The following is a 21,008-nucleotide window of genomic DNA, read 5'->3' on the forward strand; positions in this document are numbered from 1 at the left end:
GGGTGGTGCAATAACTGATGTTACCTTGAGGTTGTTTCTTGACAAAGACATTTACAAAAGAACATCAGAAGTCATTTTCATGAGACTCATTTCCATATTGCTGCTTTACATTATTTGATTATTTTGTTTTGACCTCGGGTTTGTTTTTCTGTTTTTATATTGGCTTAAAGTTACAGTGAAATTTTTGTCTTTCCCATCCAGACACATTCGCCAGCAAGGTCGCCGCCATCCAGGACCAGTACGCTGACGCCTCCATCGGCAACGTCACTGGCTCTAACGCCGTCAACGTCTTCCTTGGCATTGGCGTGGCATGGACCATCGCCGCGGTTGCCTGGCGCTCCAAGGGCCAGAAGTTCAAGGTGGACCCAGGAAACCTGGCTTTCTCCGTCACCCTCTTCACCATCCTGGCCGTGGTGTGTGTGGTCATGCTGCTGTACCGGCGACGGGCGTCGGTGGCAGGTGGCGAATTGGGCGGGCCACGGACTTGCAAGGTGCTAACGTCGTTGCTGTTCGTCTCGCTGTGGCTGATTTACATCCTGCTGGCTTCACTGGAGGCCTACTGCCATTTACCAATGTTTTAAATGGAGAGGAGAGGGCAGGGAGAGAGACCCACTGCCAATATGGAGAGAGAGAGAGAGAGAGAGAGAGAGAGAGATGGAGGGAGGGATGGATGGAGGAGTCTTTAAAGACGGATGGGAATAGAAGGAGGTGGATCGACACAGGCTGATTCATGGTGGAACCAGCAGATCGTTAAATTCCTACTTTTTTATTAAAGTTCAGATCAATTTTTCCTCTTTTCATTTATTTCTGCAAACTATTATTAACCACTAAAACTCCATTTATATCCAAACTTTATTATATTTATGAAAGGAGACCCACCATCTATCCATGATGAAGGAACTTCTAGGATACATAAAGTCTCTAAATGAAGAATTATTTAACAAGAAGCATTGATGAAAAAAAAATGCAATGCAGGTTTTTATGTAGTTGCATAAATCACCCATCATCATAGTTAATAAAAAGGCTGATAGTGTTCGAGTCTACTGCCAAACCAGCAGGAGAGGAGAAGAGCTGTTGGGCGGGCGGGCCTCTGAAAGGATAAACGAAGGTGAAGAAGCTGGAAGAAGAAGAAGTGAAAGAGGAGGCTGGATGCAACAAAAGCCGAGAAGAGCCTGGACAAAGTGGGTGGAGGTAGTAAAGAAAAGATGAGAGTAAAAGAAGAAGAAAATAAAGAAAATAAAATATAATCTACACCCCCTCCTCTCTCACTCCCTCTCTCTCTTGCTCTCTCTGTCTTTGCTGTATCTCGTCGTCACAGGAATGGTGGATCGTCCCATTACTCCCACTGAACTCTGTCTAATGCTATCAGTGACCTATTCCTTTCGACCCCTCTTCCCCTCCAGTTGTACACACACAAACACACACTTTGGGGCCCTCAGGTGAATCTGCAGTGGAGGACCACTCACTAACTTGCGGGGCAAAAACTACAACAACCTCTTTTTTTTTGTCTTGATCTCTTTTTTTTCCCTTCTCTTCTTGAATACACTGTGCAAAATAGTCCTTCCACTCTATAATACACACTCCTCCGTCCCTCTCTCTTGCCTTATCACCCCCTGTAGGAATTGTCTCAAAGTTGTGATAGTCACCAACCGACCCTCTTTTCAATTGAGCCAATCCCAAGCCCCCTCTCCTTTCTTTCGCCAATCAACAGCCTCGTTTATCCCATGAAGGAAACTTACTCTTCTCCCCCCTTTTTTTTCTAAACTTTTCAATGGCGTCACGTGTTGATGTTGTTACCGTGCAATTGTAAAAAAAAAAAAAAAAAAAAAAAAAAGAACAAAAAAAAGGACATATAAATATAGTATGGAGGGATGGAGATAGAGGAAGTTAAATCAGGTTGTTTATAACATGGAAGATGTTGGATTAGCACGTGGAAGAAAACTCGAAGGAATGTTTGATAAGTGAAGATTAGAAACGAAACAAGCGGTTCACGTAGTAATAGTCGTCTTTCTTGCAATGCAGAAGCATCGTGCACTACATATTGTGAGGTAAACTGTTTACACCCTTAAGTTGCATTAAACGCCGGGAAACAAACGTTAACAAGCAGAGCCCAGCAGGAAATGATGTGACGTCAACGAGCAGGACCAAGATAGGACCAATCAGAATGAAGAATCTCACTGGTTGTGACCTTGACAACGACTGAAAGAGGACGACAGTGTTGTTGATGACAAATCAAAACTATGACTATACCCAGTGTTTCTAATTGTACATGATAATATAAGAAACTTTTATTGATGTGTGTGTGAGAAAACACTGATATTTAATGTGTGTGAAGCCCCCCTGTGTGAGGAGGAAAAGGCAAATCCATGTACCCCTTTTCCTCTGAAACACGGTTCAAAGAAGACGTTTTAAGGCGATCCATCATGCGGCTGATGGTGAATGCAAAAGCGAAGGGTGAAAAGAACGGCAGCTCTGAGATATCACATTACTGTTGTGCAGCAGTTGTAACGTTTGGACGTTTCTTTGTACTAAAATCAAGAATCACAAGTCTCTGTTATCCAAAGATTTACTAGAACAGTGTCACAAATCACCACTCAATTCTTTTCAGTGTACCTCGCAGGCATTGTACAGATCCCACAAGCTGCCAGTCCCAGTTCAAAAAACAGGCCAGTATAAAACCTTATAGGTGTTCACAATACCGATAAATGTGCTTAACCATTGGTATTATTTATGGGTACGAGTCTGTATCAGAAGCTGTGCTATTTATTTTGTTTTTGTGAAGACTTTGTTGAGTCAGGCATGGTGTGGAAGTGAATTTCAGAATAGCTTAAAAAAGGAATATTATGCCACATATATGAAATCAACCATTTCATTATTGTATTGTCTGTCTGAGAAAGTGCTAAATCCACATTCACATTACGTCTGTGTTAATGCCCCAGCTCTGCCCCAGGGGGCTGGACAGAAGCTGGACAGAAGGGATGGCATACGGGCTGTCAGTGCAAATGATTGTTAAATATATTCCTAACTCCTGGAACCGTTTTCCCCTCAACTGCCCACAATGCTGTTTGTAAAGCTCAAAGAAAATCCTCAGAGAAAACAATAATTGAGCTTTTTGTAATATCCCTGTTCACTAAGAAAACAACAATTTACCTGTCCGCCGTCCGCCTAATTTGTTATGGACAAATTATCCGCTGCAATGTAAATGCATGCTTTCCAAAGCCATGCTCAGTCATGGTCAGGCTAAACACACACACACGCTTGTCCGATGAAGCATTGCTAAGGTCAGCGCTTGTACAAATGGAAGATAAGTGGCGATTTGGAGCAGAGGGGTGAAAACGCCTGCATGTGCTCTTTCCTCGAATGGCATTTTAAATGCCACACCACCCTTTCACTCTGTGACAGCTCGAACGGAAAAGGAGGAAGTGAAATCTTCCAAACTTTAATGGTAGAAAATCCGACGACATTTGTTTTTCCAGCTTAGATTTACTGTATCAGCTGATTCCAGGGAAGCTTGGCCAAGATTCATTAACAGAAGTTTGACCACCTGCCATCGTGCTCTTGCTCTGTTTCAGAGGAATATTTCTTGGCTGCAAATATTTAACGTTGCTGTCTAGAAATCAGACACAATGGCATGCCCAGAGCTTCCTCATCACGGAAGAGCTGTCCTGGAGATTGTAGTGATTGAGTGTCAAAGACTCTTCAGCATGTTTGCAGCGTACAGGGCCATAGTGAGGACTGTAGAAGTACTGACAATGCTAACATGCTGACCTCCCGCAGGTATAATGTTTACCATGGTCATTATCTTAGTTTAGTGTGGTGGCATGCTAACATTTGCTGATTATGATCTGAAGCTCATGAGAATGTCATTAGTTCAGCACAACACCAAGTGTGTTGACCACAGGATGGCGCTAGAGGAAAAGTCAAGGGATTACAAAAAAGCCTCTGGGGAATCTGAATGTAGGTACCAAATCTGATGGCAAATGTGAACCTTGTAGTGGACAGGTCAGAGGCAAAGTCATTGGTATTCATCCTCCTGGCAACATGAAAGTTGGCGGATTGATCAATCGACCCCACACCACTAGAGTGACTAAAAACTCTGAAATCAGACTGTAAAATAACATCTGCAACATGATCTCCCCACACAAATCTGTCTAAAATACAGAGGACATGACCTCAGTGTCCTCCGTCGTAGCTACATCCCCAGATGCTCATTGACACGTTTGATTCTGTATCATCCGGGTTGAAACCGTCTGACTAACCATCCTGATCCTGTCATTGTCTCAGCTCCCTCGGTCATTTCTGTAGCATGCACTAAAAAGTAGGCGTCTGCCCAGCATGAAGGAGATCATCAGCCAGTTGCTGCACCACTGGCGCGTTGGCATGGCTCCTGGCCCACTGAGACACCAGGAAGCGTGCCGGGCCAAACCGTGTTTCTCAATGACTTAAGCTTCCGTAACAGTTGCCAGTTTAAGAATGAGTGGGCTGGATGATAGTGCTGCTGACGCCACAGGAACACGAGAATACTAAGACTGATTTAGAAATGTGGGCTTTTTAAAGGTTGATAAGCGTTGCTGGAGGACGGCCGTGTGTGTCTGCGTTGCACGTGTGTGTGTGTGTGTGTGTGTGTGCATGCTTTCTAAGTGAGTGAAGAAATGCAACCATATTTTTAGTCTCTTGCCTGTTGCTTAGCGACCATCTATCTGTAAGCCGTTGTCTTCTTGACTGTTGGCTGGTGTGTATGAGACATTGTGTGTGTGTCATTCTCTTTTGATGTCTGCTTGCCCTTCTTTAAGTGAATGTGACTTTAGTTTCTCATTCATCTTTCTCTCTCTGCGGGTGGATTTCAACATATGTTCATCACTCATCATATATTTTTCCAATGTTTTTATTTTATGCTCCTTGTGCCTCTCCTTTGTTTGCATGTGTACCCACTGTGTGTAGATCTGCATGCGTATTTGTGCCTTTGTGTGAGTGTGTTGTAATCTCTTACTAAGGGCTCGCCCTGCGTGTCCCTGGCTCACGCCCATGCATTGGATTAATGAATTCAAATGCCAACATGACCGCCAGGTGTGTGTGCGTACCTGTGGAATAACATCAGATATAAAACAGATCTGGCTGTCGATCAAGACCGGGAATAGATGGTAGCACCTTGCTTGAATAAGTATGGTGTGTGTGTGTGTGTGCACAGTGTGTGAGTAACTGCCATACATTAAGGTCGCTGACTCCACATCGTCTGATTGACAACCAGACATCAGCATTTAATTATACACATGTACTGTACACGGAAAAAACCCACAGAAGATCAATAAGGGAATCAATCAAGCAATCCACACACACACACACACACACACACACACACACACACACACACACGCTGGCTGTACTTGATTGCGTTGGCATTTTTGAATCTCTAGAGTCTTAATTGAAGATCTTTAACAAAAATGATACATATTTCTACATTACACTTCAAATTAATTGGAATATGATGAATAAAAACTGAAAAACCTTCACTCTTTAAGTTTAGATTGATTTGCTGCGTGTGTGTGTGTGTGTGTAAGGGGTGTTTACAGACGTCACAACCTGTGTCTGATTTGGAATTAAACTATATGTATTGTGGTACACCTGCAGGCTGGCAGCATAATTAGCTGCTGCCATATCTACATTGCCCTTTTCACAACGTCCATGTTTCTCAGTGTGTATCCTCTGGTTTTGATTGATTAATTGATTCACCAATGATTAGAGTTTGTTGGCTCACAAGTTTAACCAATTTAAATGTAGTCAAATGACAACCATGTGTGTTTTTTACTGTGAATGTCACCCCTGCCAACTGCCTCATTTGCTAAAGCCCCAAATATCCAGAAAATATAGAGAGGACACGATAGCAGTGCGTTTAGTGTTAGCTGCAGCCCTGATGACTCATATCCTCAATGATAACGAGAAAACACTGCTGTTATAGTATTTGACAAATGTTGAGATATAATGTAAAGTATTTGTTCTCTGAATATAAAAATAATACTGAACACGAGTTGTAAAGATCCAGTGTTTCCATAAAAGACATTATTTGTCACCTCAGATGCAGAAACATCCTGTGTGTGTGTGTGTGTGTGTGTGCGTGTGTGTGTGTGTGTGTTTGTATGTGTGAGAGAGAGAGAGTGTTTTAACCTCCTGTGTTTATCAGCCACTATCTATTTATCAGTGTTTATTTTGTACCTTTATGTTCTCTCTCTCACACTACTATTAGCCACACTATTGCTCTCTACCTTATAAATATTTATATATTTTATCACTTTATTCATTTTATTCATATATCATGCAGCCCTATTTATGAGGTCACAAAGTGCTTTTGATATAAATATCTGGTGTTTTTCATGTTTCCATGTATTTTATTGTTACATTATTGTACTTTTTTGTTACGCCCGTTTCCGTTCTTTTGTGTTGTTTTGGTGGTTTGTTTTGTAAAAAGAAAAAAAAAGAAAAAGAAGCCCTCAGAGAGTAGAGCAGCAAAACTAGCATAGAAGACATTACAATGAGTGTGCTCTTATCCTTTTTATGGTGTGTGTGTATGAGAGTGTGTGTGTGTCTGTGTGTCTGTGTGGACGTGTGCATTTCTTCATATCATTCCGTCCACGAGTGTGTCGATGCATGACTTAGACTCATTCTGAATACAGTGTTGATGTTGGAAATGTCGTAGTAAAGAGTAAAGTATTTTTAAACGCCGAAAATGACATGACATGAAAAACGATATAGATGTTTACAAAGACCAAACTTTTCTTTTCTCTCTCTCTTTTTTTTTCTCAAAGATGAAATAAAACTTGACTGGCAAATGATCAGAAGTGTGTCTGTATCTTTTCCACTGACGGAGAGGAAGTCTTAATTCAATTAACGTCTAGAATATTCTTTAAAATGAAAATGCACTACATGCTTAGCAATTAGTAAATGGACTGCAGTATGTAATCATATTTGGTTTGGACTGATTAGGTGAATCAGCCACAGCTTCATATTTGTTTTGGCGAGCATCCCTGAAAATGTTCTCATTGTGCTTCTTTTTCGTAGATTTGAAAGTGACTCACATTTTGAGAAAATGTATTCTGACATTTAGCTGGAGTTAATGTGAGGCTTCAGTTGCCTGAATTAGCCAAATGAAGTGTTATGTCTTCCAAAGTTAGCACAAAATTGCCTATTTGTGTTATCCTCGATGCAGCACAGCAAGGCACAGAACAAGGTCTGAACATAATAATATAGAAATGCTTTGAGCTAAATGTTAATTTCAGCATGTTAACATATTTAGCAGGTTCTTCATAATCCATCAGATAAGTGATGTTGCTCGATATGAAAATATGGTGGCAGCATTATCGTATTACACTGGGCTGTTGAGAAAATCACCACTTGACAGAATAAAAGAGGTCACACGGCACAATAAAGGACACTGTCAACACAGAGATGATCACGTACTGTTTCATGCGTCATCTGATCTGCTGTAATATTCGGAATCATTTCCACTTCAAATATAACACAGGAATCCATGCATCTATTATGTCGGAGTTTGTTTGCATGCTTGCCACAGTCAAATAATTAAAAATCATGAATCAGCTGAAGAAATGATCAAATGAATAAGCAAATATTTGACAAGACTGAATATTCTGTTAGATCTTTTTTGTCAGCATAGTCCCAACAGTTCAACACATGCATGATGAGAGGAGCTTGAATATGAATGTCATGAACTCTTTTCAGTCTTAAGGTGTAACATGGTGATGTTGTGTAACCAGTTGAATAAATAAGATTATGAGGCAGAAAAACTATTTGCCTCAACAAGAGTCTTGACTGTTTTATTCTCAGTAAGTATTTTCCTGAGGGGAGTTGAATTGATAACAAGAACAATTGTTCTGCATAATTCTGTTTCGGCAGTGGTTTCAAAGCAGTGCAAACATCACAAACTCCTGTACAAAAATCATTATTTTCTATTGCACTGTGTGCCACCTGACCTGAAAGTAAATTGCCTCAATTAGTTTCATTACAAATACATAATTTAACAAGTCTTTACACATAAAGGTCAGTTTTCTTGTCATGAAGAGTACAAATCAGTCTGTGAGAAAAAAAAAAAGAAGCTGTGTAATGTATTCTGTGACTTTCGAGGGAGTTTTCTAACCTGCCTGACTGTTATATATGAAAGCAGGCATATAACACTCCCCTGTCTTCAGAAAGACTATGCCCCCTTTTGGGGTGTATCAAAAGGGAGTGTGACCTATAAAAAGAGAAATTTGCAAAAAAGAATAAAAATAGTATTGTGTGGGACCCAGCCAGTCAATACTATTAGTGATGTTACTGAGCTAATGATCTGTGCCGATTTTGCCTGTAAATTGAAGCAAACCAGCAAAGACTCTTAGTGATGGTGTAACTCAAGTTTTTACTATGAAGAAAAAAATGCTTTTAGATTGGAGTTTGGTTTGACAGTGTTGACAGTCTTGAAAGATCACCAGGAGCAGAGGATATTTTAACCTTAATAATTCACTTAAATTGAGCTGATCTACCTTCTAAAAATGAACTTTGTAAACAGCACAAAGTATTGTAGGAAGTGGTGCTAAAACTGACCTGTTTTTGACTTCTCTCGGATTATAAAATGTTGCTTGATAAGCACCAATGGCTACTTTAATAGAGACTCTTGACTATCCACTTCAAATATATCTTCTTTTTTAAATAGTCGGAAAAAGAAATGCATCCATGTTTAAAGCTGATAAGAGATTTTGAGAAGAACATGACTGAGACTAAAACTTTTGAGTCCCCCCATCCTTATGAAAGCTCAATGTCAAATCGCTGAAATAACACTTACTTAAACTGACTTAAAGGGTGTCCTGTACATTAACACCTCATCATGTCATGAAGATTTATGATACATTTCAAAGCAATCTTCTAAAAAATATGAAAGCAATTAGCTGGATATTATCAGATTCAAATTTGAAAATGAAGCAATTAGCTGGATATTATCAGATTCAAATTTGAAAATGTCTTTTTGTCTAGTTTGTATTCATGTGTTCAGCTGTGCAAAAGAGTCAAGAAAAACATTTTGTGGCTGTAGTGGCAACAGTAACACTCCATAATAAGCCTTTTCACAAGTCAAGACAGGTCTTACTACCTCTAAAGTTGAGATAACTTAGCTGAGTATTGCTTGAATGTGTGACTCTGTTGGTGCAATCTGTACCCAACTTCCAGTTTGTTTAACAGACACAGTTAAGTGAGAATATTCTATATAGTCTGTGTCATCTTCAAAAATATGGACAAATAACTGCTCCTGCTGGAGTCCATCCTTTAATTAAGACTGTAAATATTGATTTCCCAGTCAAAATGAGAATGGCATTTGGTGTAATAAGTCACTGAAAGATATGCTTAGTCTCTTTTACCTTGTTCCGAGCCCACCATACTCATACTACAGTAAGTGTGCATTATTTATTCTCTTTAAATAATGCTTTAAATTCTCTCTGTTGTCCTTCCACCGAGGCCTCTTCCATGTTTTCCCAGTTAAAGGGGTTTTGATGAGTTTTTCCTCATACGAATCAGGACAGTGTGTCATTTGCCTTGCAGATTCTAAATCCCTGTGAGGCAAATTTTGATTTATGAAATTGGGCCATAAAAACAAAATTGACCTAACTTTTAAAAAAATTGGCAATGATCCATTTCATCTGAGGCCTGTTTAAATCTTATGAATGTTCACACCAAGTGGATATATCATGCCGTATCAACCGTGTTACGCTGAAAGAAATTTTCCGGCTGTCTACATAACGGATTAATATGATTTCTATTTTTATGAGCATTTTCTCTCTGGTGAAACATTGAAAAGGTCACATCCCGAAGGACTCAAATCATTTGGGCTTTGTCTAAAGCAAGTAAACAATGAGGCCGTTAAATAGCTGTGGGATTGTGGTGGGAGAGGTTCTGACCTCATCAATCAAATAATCAAAAGTTCATGCCCTCACAGCAGCTGATGTCAATCTTTGAGGAAGACACAGCAGTAAACTATCTGTCTCTATATAAACTATAACTCTTGATTACAGCGGCTTTAGATATCTACATCTAGTACATTTCACATGTGAAGCTGCAACATCCCTTTTGGTCTAATGAAGCAAAGTGCTGCGTGGCTGACCCGTTTCTCTTCTTCTTTAAAGCTGCACTAATCAATATTAACAACTGGTCGAATGACTGTGTGTAATGTGAAAGGGGATGCTGGTAACTCTACAGACCACCTTTCAGCTCATTGCTTTAGTTTTACAGCCCGCAACTTTAATGTTTTGGTTCATTCTCACCGCAATCATCAACTGTACCAGTCAGACACCAATCAATTGTTCCCAGGCAGCTGCTTTCCACAAAAAAAGCTCTAATGAACAAACTGTAAACCACCTGCCTAGACAGACACATTTAAAAAGCAACTAGGTTAGCTGAGGATGTAACAACTAAACAGCTCAGGACTTGGTGGAGACCAAAACAGAGCTAGGAGGAGACACACAACTTCAAATTAAAGCAAACGTTAATAGCTAATCTGCAGAAGGTGAAAGATAATGCCATCCTATTCAAACATGCTGGTGTGTGCTTTTGTCTGTTGCCATTCAGTGCTGCGATTTCTTTAGGATGAAATATTATCATGTCACCCTAAACTTTTACAGTAAGTTTATTTGGATTTATATCAAACCTGCATGTCATATAAATCCAGCCTCTACTAAATGCCTCCTGGGTAGGATGAGGTCAAACTGCAAACTTCTTGTTTTTGCAAAAACTTTTACTTTTAATAATTTCAGGAAACAAAACTAACAAAACACAAAACTTTTTTCGCAGATAATTATCTCGTTTTTTCAGCTGTTATCTAACCATGAGAAAGAACAGCATCATATTTTTAGCACTGGCCAGAGGGAAGTGGTTGTTGAAGATTAAACACTCTCTCTCTCTCACACACACACACACACACCTGGGACCTGACCAGCACAACTGCTGTGTTGCTGTGCTGGCCAATAAACAGCTCTGCTGTGGTTCCCTGATTTGATCCAACACACTTTGGGAACAGAAACAATGGACGAGGGGGAGAAGGTGAGAGTGCTTTCACTTGCTCCACATTGAAGTCCAGGTATGTGTGTGTGTGTGTTCATCAAATTCACTTTCTAAAGGCTGACCTAATTAAAGAAAAACAAATCCAAACTTTGAAAGAGTTTATCTTTTGCATTTTTTTATCCCCTTTTCTCGTTCTTCTCTGTCAGTTTCTGAATGACAAAGTGGCAGCTGTTATTCCCACAGCAGCCCTGTGGTAACCACGACGGCGAGACACACGTCTCCATCCTCTGCTGGAGGAGAACGAGACGAGGAGTAAACACAACGGTCCTGAGGGAGGGAAGGAGAGAGGAGTGGAGGAGGAAGAAGAAGAGGAGGAAAAAGGATGGAGGAGGAGTGTGAATGTGACGAGGATTTGAGACAAACAGATAGTAATAAACAAACTGCAGCATGAGTGACGGAGTTGCTGCCGATACAGATTTATCCTGTGGGATGAGGAAGAAGACAGGAAATGACACGCTACATTGATTGTCTCTCTCTCTCCTGGGTCCAAATGTTTGTCTGCACACATAAACTGATTTTGACAACTTCTTATTAGTATTCACCAAACAACATGTTGCTTCTCATCAAAAAAGCAGAGAATCAGGGTCTGTTTGAGTCCTTTGTAGACAGCAGCACAGTTGTGGTGTGTTTCATGAAACACTTTTACTGTGTATTAAATAATAGACAAGCTAGATGGACAATTTCTCATCATCTCGTTCTTTTATTCAAAATGACTGCAATCAAATCAAAGAACTGAAAGACAATTTCTGATATGCCGAAAGACTAAAACAAAAGTGTACTGTAATTCCAGTCTAGTCTAGTTCAGGCGTTTATCTACCACTGCAGCTGCACACATAGATATTTGGGTATCAAAGCACAGCAGAATAAATTGTAATATCTCACACTGGCTTTCATTCAGTGTCGTGTTTCTGACTACCTGAGAAATGTAAATCCAATATCCATTCTCCCTTTGGCTCTGTTTTTGGTCTCCACCAACTTCAATCCAGGATCGACACGGATCACAATACACACACTCATTTGGTCCATTATTAATATGTGAATATTAATTACAGCAGCTATAAATATCAAATAAAATGACTTAGGGATCCTTAACATGTTCATATGTTTTGATGTGAGATGTTTACATGAAACATTGTGTTGGTGGAGTTGGACTGCAGCTGAAGATCAGTCATGTCATAACTTATGTTTTTATATTTAACCATTTACTCTATTTTAAAACCTTTGACAGTGGAAGATGGACAAAATAACATCCAAATACATACCTATTTATTTATGTAATATTAACTTCAGTTTAAGTTAGTTTCAAAAAACCTTCTTGAGCAATCACCTACAACTGCTAAACAAATTGATAAGACCATTGTTCAGACCCCAAAGGGTTAATATGCATTTGTTATTCATTACCCTGATGTATGAAAAGAATAAAAACTTAAAGAAACACGGAGAGATAGAAAAGGGACTGAGAATGAAAGAGGGTGTCCAGAGCACTTCACAGAGTCGTGAAAGGATAAAAAAGAAACAGCATCGTCAGCAAGAATTAAAGCAAGAGGACAGAGACGGACCGGAGTGAGAGGATGAAGACGATAAAACGACAGAGAGAGAGAGAAGGAGGGATAAAAAAAAGAGATGCATTTAAAGAAAGCAGAGAGTATAGCGGCTGAAGCAGACCAGACTTAGCAAACAGGAGGGATAAAGGAAGAAAGGGGGAAAAAGACAGAGGGGTGAGAGAGAAGTGATGATAAAATGTTTCTCTTGGTGGGATTAAAATCTTTTTTTTTTTAAGCAGTAGAATGGTGAGTGTTTGGATACACGGCTAAAGAAGATTTTTCTATCAGGAAGGAGCAGCTGCGGGAAAAGGATGAAGAGAAGAGGCAAAAGAAATAGAACAAGTGGTTAAATTTGGATGATTAGAGGGACAATGAGAGAAAAAGAGATGTGAATTTCACATGTGACATAACAATTTGTTCATGCGGTTATGGACATTTTGAAATGACGCAGGTGATAATCAGAATGAGTGGAGTCCAGATGAGATGTGCAAAATCTCCCAAACCAACTGCCTCCCCTCAGACTCTATTGTGTGAATATAATCCATCACAGATCGCTGATTACCTGCTACAAATCCTCAGTAATCAGCGATCTGTGATGGATTATGTTCTAAAAAACTAACCTTTACAGCCCTGCAGAGCAGCAGCAAGGGATGAGAGATGGATGAGAGAATCAAAACAGAGGAGAAGAAGAGATGAGAGAGTGAGGATAAAGCTGCTGCCCGGCCTATAATCTATAAACCAGTTGGATATTATGGCAGCTCATAGTGCCACTTCCCTTCTTTCCTGAGTTAGGGCCTGTGTTTATATGAGAGATATTCACTGCCACAAGAATCCAGCATGTGTGTGTGTGTCTGAAGAAGTCATCACCATCACATTGATCCAGGATATAAAGCTACCCGGGAGCTACAGATCGACAGGGATGTAACACAGGACAGGACAGCAGAAATATACACCATGCTTTTCACGTCAACCAATCAGATTTCGCCATAACCTCTATGAGCCAATCATTTTGAATTGAATTTTCTGGACTCCAGCTGCTGTTCTTCATTCCTTGTCATAAGATCGGGAAACTTCCTTTGCTCAGATCATTCACATGAAAACATCACAGCAAAGTTTTAATCATGACGAGAAAGGAAGACAAAGTATTTTAATTAGAGTTTGGTCGGTTGAATTTAGGTTTGTTACATTTCCAGAGGAACCTTCTTTAAATAACTTGTTTGAAGTAAAACTTGCAGAAAATAACTGAACTTTTAGCTTAATTAAAAAAAAAAAGAAGAAAATTCTAAATAATAATAATAATAATAAGTCTGACTTGTTGTTTTTGGCGATGGGGGACTCATGACCTCGCTATTTCTAAAACACTGGCTACAAACTCACTGAAGGTTTTCATGCAATGTATAAATGAAGTTGTGTTCCTACTCACAACTTTCACAAAATCTCTATTTATACACTACAGTATATATACGCAGCTTGTTCGTGGCACAATGGTACTTAAGCAGACCGAAAAAAGAGTTCAGCCTCTCTACGGTCTGCAGATACTGCCTCGGAATTAAAGTGTGAAGGCAAAACCTTGCCCTTAAATTTAATCTGTCATACCAAATTAACTTAAAAAAACATTAAATAACAAAACATGTTAAATAATAGACACATTCATTGCATATGGATAGGAGGCAAGTGTCCAGAAAGCCTGAAAAAACAACCACACGCATAACAGATGAAAATGTTGCACCTGTCTATGACACACAGAAAAACAGCCGAGGTTCAGCTCCATAACTGGAAGTTTATTACTGAATGTTCAGCCATATACTTTATATTAATTATGAAGGAACAATAAAATATTACATCTGGTTCATTGTATAGTATTCCCTTTATAGCCAACAATCATATACACTACATATAGAGTGTCAACAAAACACCTCACTACGTATCTTGTCTAATGTATATTGCATGCTTTCTTCACTATCTGAAGTGTACAAACACGGCTCCTGTGTTTAATTACTTTAACTAGTCCAAAAGTAAAAGATGGTCTCGTTAATGGGTGAAACTGAAGGGATGGAAATGGGACAAAGGGGTAAAGAAAGAGAGGGAGAGAGGACATAACAGCCAGACGCCTCAGGGGGGCCTGAGGGAGACTAGTCACACCAAATGTCTAATAAGAGTGAAGTAAAAATGTGTTTGTGTGCGTGAGCATAGTGTCTAATGATACACTGCAGTGTTTGTGTCAGAGTATGATGTCTGAGCGCGTGAGTGTGTTACCATGAACGCATCAACGTAAACCGGACGGAAGTAACAGAGGTTAAATCTCGCGGCTGACAAGAACAACCCCCAGGCTCCATTCTGGTGGAAAGGAAACTCGCTAAAGGCGCGAGCATACTGACCGACTGTGCTTCTCTCTGCTCCGTCTGTGTGCCAAGGCAGCACAGGCCAAATCCAAGCATGACCTGAAGACAAGAGAAGCAAGGCTGGCCTTTTTTTAGTGTCATAGTTTACAGTGGAAGTCAACAAAGATCCAACTATTCAAACAGATTCTTCTTGGGAGTTTGACCATTTTTTGCAAAAATCTGACAAGAATACTGACTCCAGGATTAACTCTGTGACTGATGGATGGTACTATGTACCAGAGGACATGCTAATGATTTCGCATATAGTATATTAAGGGTGGCAATCACAGATAGATAGTATTACCCAAAGAACAGAGTCCAAAATTTAGTTTCTTTAAATTTGTGGCCAGTAGTGAAAATAAAATGTAGATTTGAACTATTATCATCTTTTATAGATAACATGGCAAACAGTGGTCGACTGACAAATCTTAGTCCAATATTCACTTGGTTTCCAACTCGTGATAAAAGCTGCTAAACACTCCTAACTTTGTCTGAGCAGGTAGCGAGCATACAGTGAGTTTATTAGCACTTTATCATTGGACGCAGATGGAAACTAACTTAGCAGTAATGGGACTCAACCAAAACAGTAAACCTGCTGGCCTGAAAGACCCTAAAACGCTCAGCAGAACTGAGGAGAGTCGTGTGACTATTCTCTTTACTATGAACGCCGTCCACATTTTACAGTTATTTGATCCATTGTAAACGTAATATTAACTAGTGGAGATTTAAATCGTATATCAATGAACAGCTCAGGTTTCCTGGCTCAGAGCTAACAGCTAACTAATCAACCCGGTGTCATTTCTTATTTATAAAAGGTCAAACTCCCAAAATACCAGCTACTTCCTGAACCCATACAGTAGTGGACTCATAATATATAATCCAGCAGTTCCGCCTGTAAACTGTGTTATCGTCTTTTGTTTTTTCTGATCGACAAATACACGGGACATCAAAATTTATAGACACTGGCAGCTATCTAAGACCAACATGCATCTTTACAGTAGAATAAAAGTCTACAGGTCGACAGACTCACTTGAAAAAAACAAATTATATCTGAAGTACTTATGGTTTGTGGTATTTTTCATATATATACACACACACAAACGCATTACATTTTCTTAGATTTTTTCCTTTTAGAATTGTATATATTAAATATCTCATATTTATGTCTTCCATTACTTTTTTTTCACACATTAGCACTTGTAAGAATAGTTTGTCACAGTAATACAGTATATTACTGTATTGCAGGTACCTCATTGTAGAAATGTGACTTCTGCCACTTGATGCATGAGTTAGTAAATCTAAAGATTTAGCTTGTGTGGGAACAATTCAGTTAAACAATTTCTCTTATGGACGGGCCAAACACGTTTGGTTTTGACAGTGTTTAAGTGATTTTTAAAAAGTTTGTGACTTTTAAAATCTGGTATGAAAACAACTTTTTCTTAACGCAAATTGTACCAAACTTTTTTTTAAAAAGAAGCTCAAAGTGCAAAAAAAAGAAAACTTTTCTTGTGTGATTGTCGAAATGTGCTCTGCGACCCTGACGGCTACTAAACTTTGGAAAAATAAACTGCTGTTGACACAAAAAGTAAAAATCATTGGAAAGTGGTTGTATTGATGTCCATGTCACAGGAACAGAAGATTTTTTACAAGCAACAAAAACAGAGAATGAAAGTGCATTTAAACATGAAGAGTCTCAGATGACAGGGGTTGTACCAAAATGATTTTTCACCTTAAACATAAAGAATGAAGTGAGTACCTGATAAAGTACAAATGTTAATACTTGCCACTGGACTTGGAATGCCGGTGAGGAATGTTGGACTTTCTTTTTCAAGAAATAAACCTTCAGGTTTGATAAGACCGGTGGCAGTTTCACCTCTTCACTTAATAAAGTCAACACCCACACCGTATACATTAGTGTCACAAATGAGATAACAGAGCAAAGAATATTTACATACTGTAGTGCAGTGTGGCACGCTGAGTGCGGGACAGCCAGAGGTGAACGTGCTGACAATCCTCAACTGCTAAATTATCACAGATCAAAAAGGTCAGTGGATTCATTTAAAGAAATTGCTGACCCCGGCAGGTGTGTGTCGTTTTTGCCATCCTACTAATGACCCATAAGTTAAACCAACAATTTCATATCCGTTATTGGCTTTTAAGATGCTCTCTTTATGGAAAAAGCAGAGCTCTGTGCTGATTTCAAGCACACCCAAATGCTTAAAAGATGCACACATGAAAACATTTTACACTCTGTAAATTGTTAACTGACTTAATGGATACAGATCTTCCATCAATAAAAACCACAAAAGAAAAAGTCGTTAAAATTCCATTTAAATAGATGATACGTTTACAAAGGCTTTCGTGTGAGGAGGAATAATCAGACAGACAGGCAGCCAGTGCTTGTTGAAGGAGGGAGGCCGGAGGTTGGGAGAGGACAAGACCAGGCTCGCTGAATCTCATCGAAAAACAATCTTTTCTTTTGAGAAAAAGCAATTGAATTCTTCCCTAAAGCTCTCTCCTCCTCCTCCTCCTCCTCCATCCCTCTTCAGCACTGGTGGTCAGTAGTAAAATTCACATAAAACCAAACATATACACAGAAAACATATAAACAGAGTGCCGTCATTTTACCTCTCCAAGCGGACAAGACGAGAGAGAAAAAACATGAACACAAAAAAAAGAATAAAAAAAGTCTTCCTGGAAAGGATGAAAAAAAAGAGCGAGGAAGCTTTGACAGAGACAAAAACAGAATCTGAACTTAAACTAGCGTTTAGTTTGTGCACCGCAATCCCACTGTCATTATTTGTGTGGGCTTAAAAAGGAAAATTAATTGGAAATAGAATATACATGAGCTGTTTTTTATGTGCACTGACACACGCATGAACACACGTTGGCCCCTGACGACAATAAGAGGTAACTTCAGTGAAATTAAAGCATCAGAAAAACTAAAACTGACTTCTGCACACCTTAAGTCAATGTTGTTGGCTAAGTGGTCACTTTCTGAGCTGTGACAGGACTTAGTACCACATTATTAAATGCCAGACAAATAATAATTTGTCAAACTGAGCAAATCTAGTGTTTCGATGGGAAGGGAAAGGAATACCCTTGTGTGTTTGCCTGATTTTGGTGATTCAGGCTCAAAATATGAGCCGAGTTTTTTAAATTAAAATGTCATAGTGCGGCTTTAAGTCGTCATCTGAAATCTACTGTGGCTTTTCTGTTTAAGATTACTGCATGGTGTCCCTCGGCAGGCTGCAAAAGTGGCTAACTAACTGGCCCAACACACACATGAACACACACATACACTGAGTAGTCTCTTTCTATTTGGTAGGAAGTATTACTGTCGAAAAGCAGATGTCTCATCAAGAGATTAAGTCAAGCATGTGTGTGTGTGTGTGTGCGCGCGCGAAAGTGAATGTTACATCACTTAAACCCTCCCTTCTTTACCCTCAAACTCAAACACACACACACACACACACACACACACACACACACACACACTTGATTCTGGCCAGATGGATGTCTGCTGGTCACCCATGATGCGACCTTGGCTAGATTTTGATTGGAGATTAAAGGTGAGAGACTTTATCCAAAACAATGACGCTGCAAATCCTGTTGAAACAGGTGTGTGTGTGTGTGTGTGTGTGTGTGTGTTGGGGTACAATATAATAGGATAATCAGGCTGAGCTCAATTCACCAATTTAACAAACAGTTAAGGCTGCAGCACCGCTTGCTGGTCAGCTACTGACATTACAGCTAAAACAGAAACTTTAAAACTCATTTTTAAGTCTGGATCCGGATGAAGAAATTCAAAACCCCTTTTCCTTTACGTTACCTCAAATTCTAGAAAATACCTCCTTAACATTTTTACTTGCAAACATGGAAAAGTTGTAAAAAGATGTGCAGTTTTTGACATTCATTTGTAGCATTCAGTGTTTTAAATTGCTTATCCATTTGCAGCATGTGAAGCCTTTATGAAGCAATCTTAGTCAAATGTCGCTACGAACAAAATATCAAAAATCTGTAGTGAGAGTTACTTTTTCTCAACCTTAATCATTTGGGCCAACTGTATGTATGATGCAAAGTTTTCCTGAACAAAGGCGGCCACTGTTCCTCTCTCTCTCTCTACGCAGTTTAAAGCGTCACAAAAGTGTCACAAAAGTACGAGGTTAAAGCTTCACAGACATAAGTGTGAACATAAAGCTTGTAGTCTGGCAACACCACAGTAAAGCTGACTGACCGGATGAAAATGGAAATGATGATAAGAAAAAAAGAGGATGAAAGGATGTGACATTAAAAGCACAAGAGACAAAAAGAAAATGTAAAAAATAAAAAGTTTGGTTATGATTCTTATGAAATCGCCCGACAAAAGGCGTGATGTGTCATCTGACAAAAACAGCAAAATAAAAAATAATATAGCTCTGTAGACAAGAACAGTCTGTAATAATAAAAAAAAGGAATAAAATTAGTTAATAATTAATATCATTACTATCCCACATTATAATCATTATAGACCCCAGTTGAATGTAAGTATTTTCCTTTTTACAAGTAATAATTCTAACTGAACGACAGCTCCGTCTCTGACAGGACGGGAGTGTTGGATGAGGAGGAAGTGGAATCGGCCAATGAGGGAATGCTATTGTCCATGCTCCTGTTCCTGGTACTCCGATTAGGCGTTGATGGGTAAGAGGGCGTAGAGCAGTTGGAGGGCGGGCCCGAGCCGGAGCTCGGGGTAGGGCTGCTGTGATTGGACAAGTGTGAGAACAGGGCGTCCTGTCGGAGACCTTTATTCTGGAGCTCCAACTGAAGGTGCTGGCAGATCTCCTCTGGTAGTCGCTGATATTCCTCATCCAGTTCCTTCTCCAACTGAGTCTTGAGCTGGATAAGAAACAGCAGGGAAATAAAAAAAAGAGTGTTAGATCAAAGGATTGATCACTTTCATATTTCTATGTTAATTATATAGCTTAGCTTAGCATAGGGACGGGTAAGCAGCTTGCCTGACTCAATCCAAAGGTTTAAAAATAAAGCCTACTTATGAACACCTCTAAAGTGCACTAATTAGCATGATGTAAAAACATTAATTTGTGGTTTTATGGGGAGTTGTAACCGGGAATCCTTGCTTCCAATTTTGCCCAGTGGCCAGTTGTGGTATTGCAGCAAAAAAAAAAATCCCCAGTGGCCCAAAGCATATTTTGTCCATAAACCTCATTAGAGACATCTCTATAACAAATCAAACCGCAAACAACATTATTTATGACTATTTCAGTTATACATCTTCAATTTAAAATCCTGTAATGTCATCGCAGTGTAAAGATCCAGTATCCAGTTCTATAATAGATCAACGGTCTAGTTTCCTCCTGCATCCAGGATAAGATACGCTAACTGCATCGTGGCTTCAGTTAGTTCAGGTGGTACCAATTAATTTATCACATTTATTTTCCAAAATATCAAACAATTCCTTTAAAACTTAATGTAGATACTGACGTATAAAAACATCAAGATATCTGGAGACAGTTTTTTTTTTGCTTCATTTGTAGCAGCAGACTAAAGATGCATGTGCTGTCCAATAAAAGCAGTAACTATAGATGGTTTTCTCCATCATGACTGGATTTAATCGCTGCCTCATTTTGTTCCATGGCATAACTGAAGAACTTTTTCATTTATATGTAAGGAAACAAAAGCTGTTTAACTCTTCTCTAAGTTCAATGTCTGTGTGAGTTTTTTTTGCTCACCACTGGAAGTTCGTCGTCAATGTGCTGCAGCACCTCCCGCTGCCTCATCATCAGCTTTTCCTGCCTCCTGCCCTGAGCCTCCTCCAGCTGGGGTGCGAGGAAAGAAGAGCAGGAATGGAGGAGGATTTAAGAAGGAAGGAAGGAAGAAAGGAAAGGGACAAGGGGAGGAAGATTTGAGTCATGTAGGAAATGTGGGAGAAACGGATAGAAACAGTTACGGATGAAAAAGAGTGTGTAAATAATATAAGATTTTAGGAGAAACA

General features: G+C 39.4%; 2 protein-coding genes and 1 long non-coding RNA gene across 6 annotated transcripts in view; 2 read left to right on the forward strand and 1 right to left on the reverse strand.

Annotated features, from left to right (window-relative positions):
* Window positions 1-1,215, forward strand: part of slc8a4b (solute carrier family 8 member 4b) — a 92,734-nt gene extending 91,519 nt beyond the window's left edge. For both annotated transcript variants that reach the window (XM_027278154.1, XM_010743273.3), the window contains one exon: window positions 202-1,215. In XM_027278154.1, the coding sequence (XP_027133955.1) occupies window positions 202-581 (380 nt within the window). In that variant the 3' untranslated portion in view covers window positions 582-1,215. The remainder of the gene's footprint in view (window positions 1-201) is intronic.
* A 364-nt stretch (window positions 1,216-1,579) lies between these two features.
* LOC113745673 (uncharacterized) lies at window positions 1,580-19,286 on the forward strand. 2 transcript variants are annotated; one of them, XR_003462312.1, is made up of 2 exons: window positions 1,580-4,621; window positions 18,638-19,286. It is a non-coding gene; the product is annotated as an uncharacterized LOC113745673 (long non-coding RNA). The 2 variants fall into 2 exon arrangements; XR_003462311.1 differs by lacking the exon at window positions 1,580-4,621 and adding an exon at window positions 14,186-18,410.
* Window positions 16,603-21,008, reverse strand: part of plcb3 (phospholipase C, beta 3 (phosphatidylinositol-specific)) — a 57,801-nt gene continuing 53,395 nt past the window's right edge. For both annotated transcript variants that reach the window (XM_027278153.1, XM_019255642.2), the window contains 2 exons: window positions 20,746-20,832; window positions 16,603-19,891 (listed from right to left, as the gene is read on the reverse strand). In XM_027278153.1, coding sequence (XP_027133954.1) covers window positions 19,571-19,891; window positions 20,746-20,832 — 408 coding nt within the window. In that variant the 3' untranslated portion in view covers window positions 16,603-19,570. The remainder of the gene's footprint in view (window positions 19,892-20,745; window positions 20,833-21,008) is intronic.

Source organism: Larimichthys crocea, chromosome III, assembly GCF_000972845.2.
Source record: "Larimichthys crocea isolate SSNF chromosome III, L_crocea_2.0, whole genome shotgun sequence".
Classification (NCBI taxonomy): Eukaryota; Metazoa; Chordata; class Actinopteri; family Sciaenidae; genus Larimichthys; species Larimichthys crocea.